This window comes from Glycine soja, chromosome 7, assembly GCF_004193775.1.
Source record: "Glycine soja cultivar W05 chromosome 7, ASM419377v2, whole genome shotgun sequence".
Taxonomy (NCBI): domain Eukaryota; kingdom Viridiplantae; phylum Streptophyta; class Magnoliopsida; order Fabales; family Fabaceae; genus Glycine; species Glycine soja.
Window position 1 is genome coordinate 4,430,914 of NC_041008.1, and position 12,185 is coordinate 4,443,098.

Here is a 12,185-nt window from a genome sequence, read left to right on the forward strand (position 1 = left end):
TAAACCATGTGGAACTGAACATAATCTTGAAGATGATTTTTTGTTCACTATTTTATTTTATTCTATGGTACGAGCTTGGTCAAAACAATTTCATACGTTACCGGTTACTCCCTTATCCAGCCTAATATCAGAATTAAATGAACTGTCAGTCAATTTTTAGAATTTAAAATTTAGTTCTAACTCATAAATACGTTCATGAAATGCGAATTGTGTTTCAATTTCATACATTTCTTACATTGAGAACTAGATATTTTAAAGCCAAAGTTTTAGAATTACACATCTATAAGTAGTCTTATAATAGTCCGTTCATGATATGTGTTTCATCTCTGTCATATGTAAAAAATCTTGAGTTTACAACATTACAATTTCATAAATAAAATTAATATTTAATTCAGTGAGTTAAATATATTCATGACAGAACCAAAAGAAATGAATCATTATTTTTTTTTAAGGATTCACTTTCTACAGGAATCCAATACTTATTATATAAACACACTTTAAGATAATCTCTGATACTATTTCAACTAATGAAATGAGTCATTTTCTTATTTATGTACATTGAGAGATATGCACGTATGCACTCAACATAATCTTTTCTTATTTTATTTTATGGTACGTTTGGTCAAAAACAACGTCATACGTTACAAGATATCCAGCCTAATATGAAAATATAAAAAACAATTTCATATATATTACGTTACTAGATATGGAACCTAATATCGAAATTAAATGAACAGTTAGTGAATGCTGGTGTATCTAAGAGTGCGTTACGTTAAATTTTGCCAAAGGATTTTACATGAGGAGTGACTCAGATATTTCACTCACGACAGAGCCAGGAGGAGGAGGAGGAGGAGGACAAGTTCACTGTAGCATTGCTCAACTGTTTTGTTGTGTGTACTTGTGTTCAAATAACAACAAGAAAGACTGAACCAGAGCTCCATAACATAAGTTTCTTCTTGTTTTTCCTTGTGTCTATTTCCCCGAGACAAAGGAGGTTGAACTTGAAAGTTGAAACTCTCTTCTGTTCTGTTCTGTCTTTTAACACAAAAATTATGGTTATAATTTTTTCTGGTTCTTTCTGAGGGGCTGTTTTTAGCGGTTGAGGTTGAAGCTGTAAATGCCGCTGAGATAGATTTACATGGGGAAGAAGGGAAGTGGTAGTTCATGGTTAACTGCTGTCAAAAGGGCATTCAGATCTCCCACCAAAGACAGTGACAAAAGGAGTGGCAGAAGAAGAGAAGACTGTGATCAAGAAGAAGACGAAGAAAAGGTGTGTGTGTGTGTGTGTTTTCTATGTTTTCTTTCTTTGCAGATCAATTTAGTCTTGTTTTCTTAGATCATGAGAATTAATTAGAATGAGCACACACTCTTTGTTTTCTTAATTTTGTAGAAGAGGGAAAAGAGAAGATGGATTTTCAGGAAGACTCACATGAGTCATGAAGGAGGGAACAACAACAACAACACTCAACAAAAGTTGAAGCATGATGTGGCAGCAAGTGGTGGTGGTTCTAGGACAGACCAGGATCAGAAGCATGCAGTTGCGGTGGCGGTGGCCACCGCAGAAGCCGCCATGGCCACCGCTCAGGCGGCGGTGGAGGTGGCAAGGTTGTCCAAACCTGCTAGCCATGCCAGGGAGCATTATGCTGCTGTTGTGATCCAAACTGCTTTTAGAGGGTATCTTGTAAGTGCCCTGAACAGATCTGAATTATAAAAATGTTAAGTTCTTAAGTGAAAATGAGAAGCACCTACTAATGTTAATTAATATGAATGGATTTGTTTCGTTTTGTTATTTTTTTGCTTGAAGGCTAGAAGAGCACTTCGTGCACTAAAGGGTTTGGTGAAGTTGCAAGCTTTGGTTAGGGGTCACAATGTTAGGAAGCAGGCAAAGATGACCCTTAGGTGCATGCAGGCTTTGGTTAGAGTTCAAGCAAGGGTTCTTGACCAACGCATAAGGTCTTCACTTGAAGGTAGTAGAAAATCCACTTTCAGTGACACTGCTAGTGTTTGGGACTCGCGGTATCTTCAGGACATTTCAGATAGGAAATCAATAGTAAGTGTGAGAGCCTACTTGTTTAAACCAGCATTAGTGATCATTGATCAAATTTTGTGTACTTTTTCTTGCTTTAAGGATCAGCTGTTACCAGGAAAGGAAAAAAGTACTTTTTGTTTGCAAAAAAACAAAGGAACAGTCCTCATTCTCATATTCTTAATCAAGCAACAGTTGGGGAAAGGGGGGGGGGGGGGGGTGTTATTTTCTTTGTTGGTTTGAATTGTTTGTTGTGTTTGCTTTTGTAGTCAAGAGAGGGAAGCAGCATTACAGATGACTGGGATGAAAGGCATCACACAGTTGAAGAAGTGAAGGCCATGTTGATGCAGAGGAAGGAAGCTGCTGCAATGAAGAGGGACAAGACCTTATCCCAAGCCTTTTCCCAACAGGTTTTGATCCTCTTTAAGTGTTTTACTGATTTCCTGAAATTGAATTCATTTCCTTGACTTGGTTTTGTCAATTGATTTTGAAGTGTATTTTTATTGATTCTTGAAATGGAATTAATTTCCTTGACTTGGTGTGGTAATTGATTGTGAAATGTGAAGTGTATTTATTGATTCTTTGAAATTGAATTAATTTCCTTGACTTGGTTTGGTAATTGACTGAAGTGTGTTTAATTGATCTTTGAAATTGAATTAATTTCCTTGACTTGGTTTGGTTAATTGATTGTGATGCATAATAGATTTGGAGGAATGGTAGGACATCATCAATTGGAAATGAAGATGAGTTGGAAGAGAGACCAAAATGGCTAGATCGGTGGATGGCCACAAAGCCATGGGAGAATAGAGGAAGGGCTTCAACTGATCAAAGAGACCACATTAAGACTGTGGAAATTGACACATCTCAGCCTTATTCATATCTAGGAACCAATTACAGAAGATCACATCCAAATTATCAATATAACCCAAACCATCACCAACCACAAAGGCATTCCATTGCTTCCCCACTCCATAGATCTCACCAAAATGGATCCTCCCTTCACCAGTCCCCTGCCACCCCTTCTCCTGCCAAATCGAGGCCCATCCAAGTCCGGTCCGCGAGTCCACGTTGCATTAGAGACGACAGAAGCTACCACACCTCCCAAACACCAAGCTTGAGGTCTAATTACCACTACGCAGGAAATTTGTACCAAAATGGGAGGGTTGTTGGAACTGGAACTAGTAATGGTGGTGCTACTGCTACATTGCCTAATTACATGGCGGCAACCGAGTCTGCAAAGGCTCGAATTCGGTCACAAAGCGCGCCAAGGCAGAGGCCATCCACACCAGAGAGGGACAGGGTTGGATCAGCCAAGAAAAGGCTTTCTTTTCCAGCTCCTGACCCTTATGGTGTGGGAGTGAGTTATGGAAACTATGGACATAGTTTAAGGAGTCCAAGCTTCAAGAGTGTGAGTGGATCACACTTTGGGGGGTTAGAACAACAATCAAATTACTCTTCTTGCTGCACTGAGAGTATTGGTGGGGGTCAGGTTTCTCCTTCTTCAACAGGTGACCTAAGGAGGTGGTTGAGATGATTTGTTGCACACTTTAATGAGAAGAAACATGACCGGACCCATTAGGCCATGGCCATAATTCACTTCATATTTGATTTTTATTTGGGCTTTTTGTGATGTTAGAGTTAATTTTAGTTTAACCCTTTCTCACCCTCCCAAAAGAAAGTTATTTAATTACCCCCGGGCGACCTGAATCTGATGTTAGGAACCAGAGAAGCAAGCAAGTACTTTTTCTTGCTAGGAAACTCAGAACAATTTAATGTGTTCGTTTATCATTCGTTTTTCATACTTTTCTTAAGATGCCAAGATAAAAAGTGAGCCCTATGTGGTGGCCTACCTCACTTGGGATGTTGTGTTGATGTTGAAAGAATTGCCAAGACCATCTGAAATAGCTTTTAATGGACTGTCCTGTCACAATAACATGTAATTTTTCGTATTTTAGCGATTGCCTTTTGTTAGCAAAATGTACAACTTTTTTTTTTCCTTTCATTGATCAATTTTTAATCAAATGGATAAATTAAACATTGCTAGCAAGAGCAAATCATATAGTAATGGGTATATATATATATATAGTTCATAATTAGCAAATACTTAACTCTTGGTCATGTCATATTCTTTGACCTTTATAACCCCGCATGACTATAATTGATGTTTCTGTATATTACGTTACGTACTTGTGCAATGTGCAGTGGTACATGTCAATTCTGAAATGTGAAAGCGAAACAATTTTATTCGAACTCCTCTTTCCCGTACATTTTCAACATTTATCTACATTTTGAAACTATGGTTAAAATATGATTTCATTATAATTAGTGAAGATAATTAAGTATATGTAGACAATAGAACTTTCCTGCATGTGGAGGAGATCAACGCTAACAAATTGCTCAAGGATATCAACAAAGAATAATTTGCTCAGTTTTTTTTTACACTATTATTTGCTCTTGGCCATGCAACTTTTCCAGGTTGCTACTTGGCCTGCAGCATAAAAAGGATAAAAGTAGATACGCTTGGGCATTTATTGAGAAGAGATCATGAACTGTGGCTTATGTTCTGTAGTTTTAAACCACGGTATCTTTTTTTCCCAAACTCTTCTTCTGTATGTAGTGATAAACGTTTTGTTCTGTTTTGCAGAGACTTGTAAGAGCATCTCTAGCAGTTTATAATGGTAAGAATAATTGTTAGTTTGTTTTTGTTACATAAAGAAACGGTTTTAAACCATCAGAAAGTAATGTGAGACTTATTTTAGAAAAATATAAGATTTTTTTTTATAGTTATTTTAATTTTTTTAAAGAATTACTATAAGTTACTAAAAAATTTCAAACCACAGAAGTTTTAAAACAAGAGTTAACAACCACAGGGTTTTTTACTAGTGGATATGCTCTGAACAGCTTATTGCATTTTTACACAGGACTCCAGCTGGACAACCTTTTCTTCACTGAAACTCATAATCAGAGGTATCTTGGAATTATGAGCTGTTTGGGGTCCCATCCTACTGAACACTAGTGTTATTAGGTGCGTGCTAGAAGGAACTTATAGGCTATATCTAATATTGCACATTCTGTTGTCACACAAAATAAAAGTTTTGCATGAAACCAGTTCTTTTCTAAGCATGCAGAATTAATGTACATAAAAATTTATTTGCAAAAATACAACTCTCCATTAAGGTTATGTTTGAATTTTCTGTCGAGTACTACAAACTCAGTTTGAAAAGTAAAGTCAGTTTTATAAAAATAAAATTTAGACTACTTCTACAAACTCAGTTTGCAAATTTGAACTTAAGTTTATAAACTTAAATTCAAGCATGCATTTAATTATTCACTTTTTGGAGAACAAAGTGGGCTAACTAACAAGAGTAATTAAACTTTTTGTAGAGAAATCTATGTACTTCTTTGTAAGTGACTCGGTATTTCTCCAGCTTGTAATTTGGTTGACTTGTTTGGGTTTTTAATGAAGTTTTCGCCTATTTTTTTCATCTAAATTTTGCACCCAAATCAATTTGGTTGAGCCAATGATGGTTTGATTAGATATATTCGATTCAAGTAGTACTAATAACTTTGATGTACATAACTCAACTAAACAAATTAAGATAAACTAGTGGACTAAGAAGAAAGATTATAATTCTAAACATCATACTAATGATACACCAAATATGGACCAACAATCTTGAAGCTTTAGTATGGTCCATGTATAATAACTGGCCTATAGGCAGAGGATTAAGGCTAAGTGGGGCAGGCACATATTAATATAAGGGCCTATGTGTTATTTTGGAATAAATTATTAATTGCTTTTAATGAAATGACTATCTATTTTTACAGCTTAAAAAGATTTTTAATTTAAAGAAAAGTGATTTTTTAAAAGCAATTAAAACCAAGTCGTTACTTACTTACGTTGCTTATTTATTAATTTTGATAGTCTTGAACTAATTCAGAAGTGCCTCAGCGAATAATCTTCTCATTGAACCAGCCAAAGCAGTTTTTATACGAAATAAGATCTTTATATATTCTTCACTGCAAATACAATTGATTCCCAAAATTTACATTCTGACACTCTTTTTCGTATTATATAAATGGCAAAACCAAGAAAAATCATGCAAACAAGTAACAACTAGGCAATGCATAGTTGCATTTTATTAAACTGTCTCTGTAGCTTGTTAAGACAGTTTTTTTTTTTTTTTATCTTGTAGGATTTGTTCGGTTTTGGTATAGCTTATACCTTAACCTGTTATTAACATTCATCTTTTTTCGGCCGATATAAAAAAAACTACGCAATGCATAGTTGCATTTTTTTAATGGATCACGGTAATATGTTCGAGAAGGTGAGAAATATATGATTAACAATATTCCCTCTATCTTTAGTTATAAGACATAATTAACTAAATTATACTTACTAAGAAAATTAGTTAACTTAAGTATTAACATGACTATTTTTCAAATTTATCATTAAGAGAAAAAGTGACAATTCAAAGTAGTATTTAATTATAGATTAAAATAAATAATAATATTTTAGTCAAAAAATAATTAATGTACAAGAAAAATGAAATAAAATCTTGTAATAAGGGACAAAAAAATTATTAACTATCTCATATAAATAAGGACATAGGGAGTATAATAAAAAACAAATAGAAGTAGAAAAAAATGATGGCAAATTAAATATAAGAGGCCAAAAGTAGTTTGAAAAAAAAAACAGTTGAGTTGTATCACGCTCAACATTACTTAACCATTGACCAAGTGTGTCCGTTTCTTTGATTTATTCATTTATTTTTTATTCTTAAATTGCAATTTTAATTTTCTTACGTCAAAATTCATTTTGGTTCCCTTTTATTCATGAATTTGTTTCTCTTATTATTTGATTGTGCAAATTTTATTCATTTGTTAACTTGATATCAAATATGCAACAAAAATTTAGTGTGACACTTTTCTTACACTGCTACATTAATGTTTCCATTAAATATTAGAAGTCAAGTTTTTAAATCAATTAAAATTACACAATTAAATTAATAAGGAATCAAAATCAAACTTTTACAATACTAAAGAAAACAAAAAAATTCTGGGTCTGAGGCTCTGCTATATACCAACAAGGGTAAACATTTCTGGACCAACTGAAAGAGTTTTATGAACAACCAACTTAGGAAGCCCAAAAGCAATGCTTTTAAACCAAAAGTGGCACTTTCCTTATCTGGCTCAAGGGCTTTGTTATTCCCACCTCGCTGTATGATTTCACCCCGTATTTTGTTTTACATTTTTTTTTTAAAATATTCCTAACATAAATGTGTTTGCATTGAAAACAAAAATAATGGAAACACAATTCTTGTCCAACATAAATACATAATGGAAATGCATTTTGTTAAGTATTATGATAAACAAAAATGTATTTTCATTATATATTATAATGTTACACTTTGTTGACATAATGAAAAATACATTTCAGATTAAAATGCACTTTTAGATATTTATGATTTAGATTATATTTAGTTTGATCTTTTATATTTTTAAATGAGTCAAAAAGATTTTTAAAAATAATAATAATAATAATAATAATAATTACAACAACAACGCATAGCTTAAAGTATGAAATTTTAACTAAATACATAAGACTTGTTTAGGGTGGTTATAAGTTTTTTATTTTTGGTTTTCACATGTAATTTTCAAAACAAAACATTGTTTGATAAAGATAGAGTTCAAATAATTTTTAATTTAATTTTAAAATACTTTTACATTCATTTTTTAAACTAAAAAAAGATCTTAAAATTTGATTTTTAGTTTTAAAAGAACACAGTTACCCTACATTTGAAAATGACCCATTTTGTTATTGTTACCACTATTGTTGACACCACCAACATCACTATCATTTTCACCATCACTGACACTACAACCATCACAACCAATATCACCATTATCATTGTCAATCACAACTATCATCACCACCCGCCATTAACATTGGCATCACTGTTGTTATTACTGTCGTCATCATCTTCACCATCACACAAAAATATCATTAAACTAATTTTAATAGGATTGAAAACTTTTAAAAAAGTTTATTTTAAAACTAAAAATTAGAGAAAAAACCAAAAATAAATTTTAAAAACTGAAAAACTTGTTATTTTTATTTTTTTTAAATTACAACTAAAAATCACCTCAAATGAGACATAATTTTAGAAAAATCTTAATCTATTTATAAGTTAGATTAGGTTTCAAATGCGCTTACCATGAACTTGATCTACATCCCCCACTCTTAACACCAACATTTCATAGAATATATCCTTTTTATTTTGGGACTTTGCAACTTCAATTTTACTCCATCTAAATTCATATAAAAGCAAAAATAATTAATTTTACACTAATTAAGAAACTTGGTTAACATTATTTAATTTTATAAATCTCAAGTAAAAAATAAGGTTATTTCTAAAATGTCATTCGCTGAAACTTAATATCATGAATAAGAAATAATCATTGAAAATATAAAAATGAAATTAAATGAAAGATGTTTTAGAAATGATAATATTAAATAATGCAAAATTAGTTATATTTTTTTATATTTAAGTAACTCTTCTCTCTTTGCTCTCTTTTATAAGCAAAAAAAGTTTGTTTTTTGTTCTCAAATATAAGCAAAATTCAACTACTTTTGTCTTAGGTAGTGTTTGATTTGAAGAGATTAATTTATGTTAAAAGTGAATTCAACTGAATCGGGGGTGAAAGGGGTGGGGTCAGGATGTTTTGTGGGTGTGAGAGGGAGGGGCACAAGAGACCGGCTTTTCACTTGTTAATAGGGGTGAGAATAGGTCAGGTCAGGCCAGGCTTTAAAAGGCCTAAGCTTAGCCTACGATGAATTTTTGAGGCTTGAGCCTGACCTATAGCCTATCAAAGACTTTTATTTTGGCTCGGGCCTGACCTTTTTAAAAGTCTGACCTGACCTGATAGCCTTTTTAAAAGCCTTCTTCACATTAATATTCCTGGAATAGGAACGTAATAGGAAAGTTAAAGGAAAAGGAAAACCAATAAAAATAATGAGGAGTATAAAGGGGCACATGACTCACACCTAAATTATAATTAAAGTCTTACTTGATTATAGGAATGAAAGTTATAGAGCAATAATGCGTAATCAAAGTCTGCTAGTTTCAAAAAAATAATTAATTGTACCCAAAAAATAATATAAGTATATATTGGTACCCAATAAATAATATATATATATATATATAGGCCGACCTATTAGGCTTTTTAATAAGCCTAAGCCTGATTTATTTAATTTAATAGGTTTTTAAAAAAGCCTGAGTCTAATCTTTTAATTAAATAGGTCAGTTCAAGTTAAACTTTATGTAGGCCAGGTCATAGGCCCTTGTAGGTCGATCTGGCCTATTCTCACCCCTACTTGTCAATATTGATCCTCTCTACACCCCCGTGACTATCAAGTTGCCTACATAATTGATTATGATATTAGCATAATTGATTATGTATCCATTGTATTGTTTAAATTTAGTCGAGTTGGTTTTAGGTTGACAACATAATTAATTATGCTTAAAATATAGTTGATTAAGTAGTCATTAATTCTCAGACTTTGCTTTTTGGTGGTCTCAGATGAAGTTGCATAATTGATTATGCAATTTACATAGTTGACTAATAGCGTTTAATTAATTAAAAAGAAAAAAAATTGTTGTACCTTAATTGGATAAAATGGACATTTACTCCATCTTTATTTTATTTATTTTTTCCTTTTATTACTTACCTCCAAATTTAATTTAAATCTTTCATATCTTTTACACTTTTTTTCATCTCAATCAAACAACTTCACTTTACACTTACTTTTCACTCTCTTTAGTCTCTTTTTATTCCTCACACTTTTATTCCTTTTCTTCCCTCTTTATCAAACACACTCCTAATAAAATTATTTTCAAAATATCTTTCATTTAATAGGTGATTTGTGTTTAATATCAAATTCTAATTGAAGGTAATTAATTTAGAAAAAGAGTTTATTTTTTCAATTGAAAATGATATATAATTTAATAAAGTTAATTAATTTTTTTAATAATTGTGAAATCACTTATTTTTTCTTATAAAAGAAATAAAACTTAGGAGTACCTATTAGCTAAGTTGTAGGAAATAAATTGTCGTTTGATTTACTTTTCTAGATATCCCAACTACTATCAAAACTTGATGCATTCGTGCATGCACAAAGCTTGGGGACCATGAAGACATTACCTTGCGAGGCGGTAATATTAATAAATAATAAATTAATAATGCATGCCGTGCTGGGTACAAACACCATTAAATTTTAATTTAATGTGGTAGAAATTAAATAAATACCATTATCATTGATTGATATTTACTAGACATGTCATATTATATACAGTGCCTAACCTAAAGGAATATAGTGCGCATATATGAGAGAACAAGTCCACAAAGTGAATTGCATAATTAGAAAGAATTCATAATTGAATAAAATTACATTAGACGATGATCCTAGCCTACCTATTTTTGGTTCCCAAGCTTACCCATTTTTCTTATTGATTTCTTTTAATCTTAATTTTTTAAAAATATCATTTATTTATATCCACTACAAAAAAATGGTAATTTGTGACGGTCAAATATGTATTTTTTTTGCCACAAAATACATTTCTTACGTTTAGAAATACTCACCAGCAGGACTACAAGCTCTGAAAACCGATTCTAGCGGTTCTAATCTAAGTGCTGGATGGTAATTTTGCCAGAAAATAAAATAAAAAACATTTACTGGCGAAAAAACCTTCACAAAGTGTGTTATATAAGTTATAACTCTCTCTATCTTTAGCACTTTCTGTGGTTTACCACCCCCACAAAAGTGCGTTATTAACTTTTTTTTTATGCGTATTAACTTATTAATTTATTATTTCGTGATTGCTTGTAGTACATCAATATTCTACTGAGTCAGATTTTACATTTGCGTAGTACACCAATATTCTAGTGAGATCGACTGATAATATTAGATTAATGACAAATTAGCAAAGAAGACTTATATTTAATCGTGTTTACTCGATCACTACTTTATTAAGCAATTGTTTTCGATGCACAAGCTATAAGTCTTAGTATGCCACCCTATAATAAGAGTATTCGTTAACATATATCTGTAGGATGGTAGTTTGATTACGGATCCTTTGTGTTTGACATTTTTATATTAGTGAGAAAATTAAATAAACAAAGACAAAAGAAGCTACAAGTTGCTGTTGAGCATTAACACCAGACTTGGCAAGATTGTTGTGAAGGCTCTAATAGAGTTGACATTGCTCGTACGACTAGCAGTTTTCTTCAATCAATAAGCTGTCACAACTTGAAATTTCAGCATATATTATTAAAATAATAATGAAAGGGAAAAAAATGCAACTAAATGAAGACCAAGGAATGACCTGAACGGCAAATTCGATAAAAATAAAATATAAGAAATTCCTAGATCACATCTTCAAATTTGGTACACCAAAAAAAAAAAAAAAACAAACTCAAATTTCATAAGCAGCCATAGATGTGGCGATAAATCTTTCTTAAAATGAAAACTTCCCTCGCCTCGGCTTTTTCTTAAAAATCTTTCTTATTCTCCTCTATCTCCCATCTCACTATTCAGTATATCTTCCTCTCCCGGGTCTCTTATCTCGCTCTCTATCAATTTGTTGTAGGTTCTTGCTGGTGAGAATAATAGTTGTGACGGTTATAATAATAATAATACTTATTGCATGTGCAAGGAAAAATATTAATGAAAAAATACAAGATAAAAATACTGAATTTTTTAAATATCACACAAAATAACAAAAAAAATCCTCCCAGTGAGGGAAAGTAGGAATTTAATTTTGTTAAAATTAATTTTTTTTGTAACATAAAATAAATACAGTGAGTGTTTTCCGTAAAGAAAACTGTAATAAAAGGTTTAGATTTTTAATTAATATAAAACTGATATTTTATTAATTAATTTCTCCTCACTTTTACAATATACTAGACAGCATTTTTGCGAAAATTCAACTTTAACACTAAAAATTATATTTGTATAAAGTAATGTGCAACTACACCATGACACCGAAAAGCATATAATAATTATATTCATACATCCATTTCTATTTTTTTATATTAATTCTATTTCTTTTCATTACACTACTTACCGTATTTTTTTCTCTTTTGTTTTTTCTTTCTA

General features: G+C 31.6%; 1 protein-coding gene across 1 annotated transcript; it reads left to right on the forward strand.

Annotated features, from left to right (window-relative positions):
• Positions 1-717: 717 nt before the first annotated feature.
• LOC114418270 (protein IQ-DOMAIN 14-like) lies at positions 718-4,003 on the forward strand. The gene is made up of 5 exons (XM_028383533.1): positions 718-1,270; positions 1,391-1,681; positions 1,805-2,050; positions 2,296-2,436; positions 2,730-4,003. The coding sequence occupies exons 1-5, from the start codon at positions 1,139-1,141 to the stop codon at positions 3,558-3,560; spliced, it is 1,641 nt and encodes a 546-aa protein (XP_028239334.1). The 5' UTR covers positions 718-1,138; the 3' UTR covers positions 3,561-4,003.
• Positions 4,004-12,185: the final 8,182 nt, after the last annotated feature.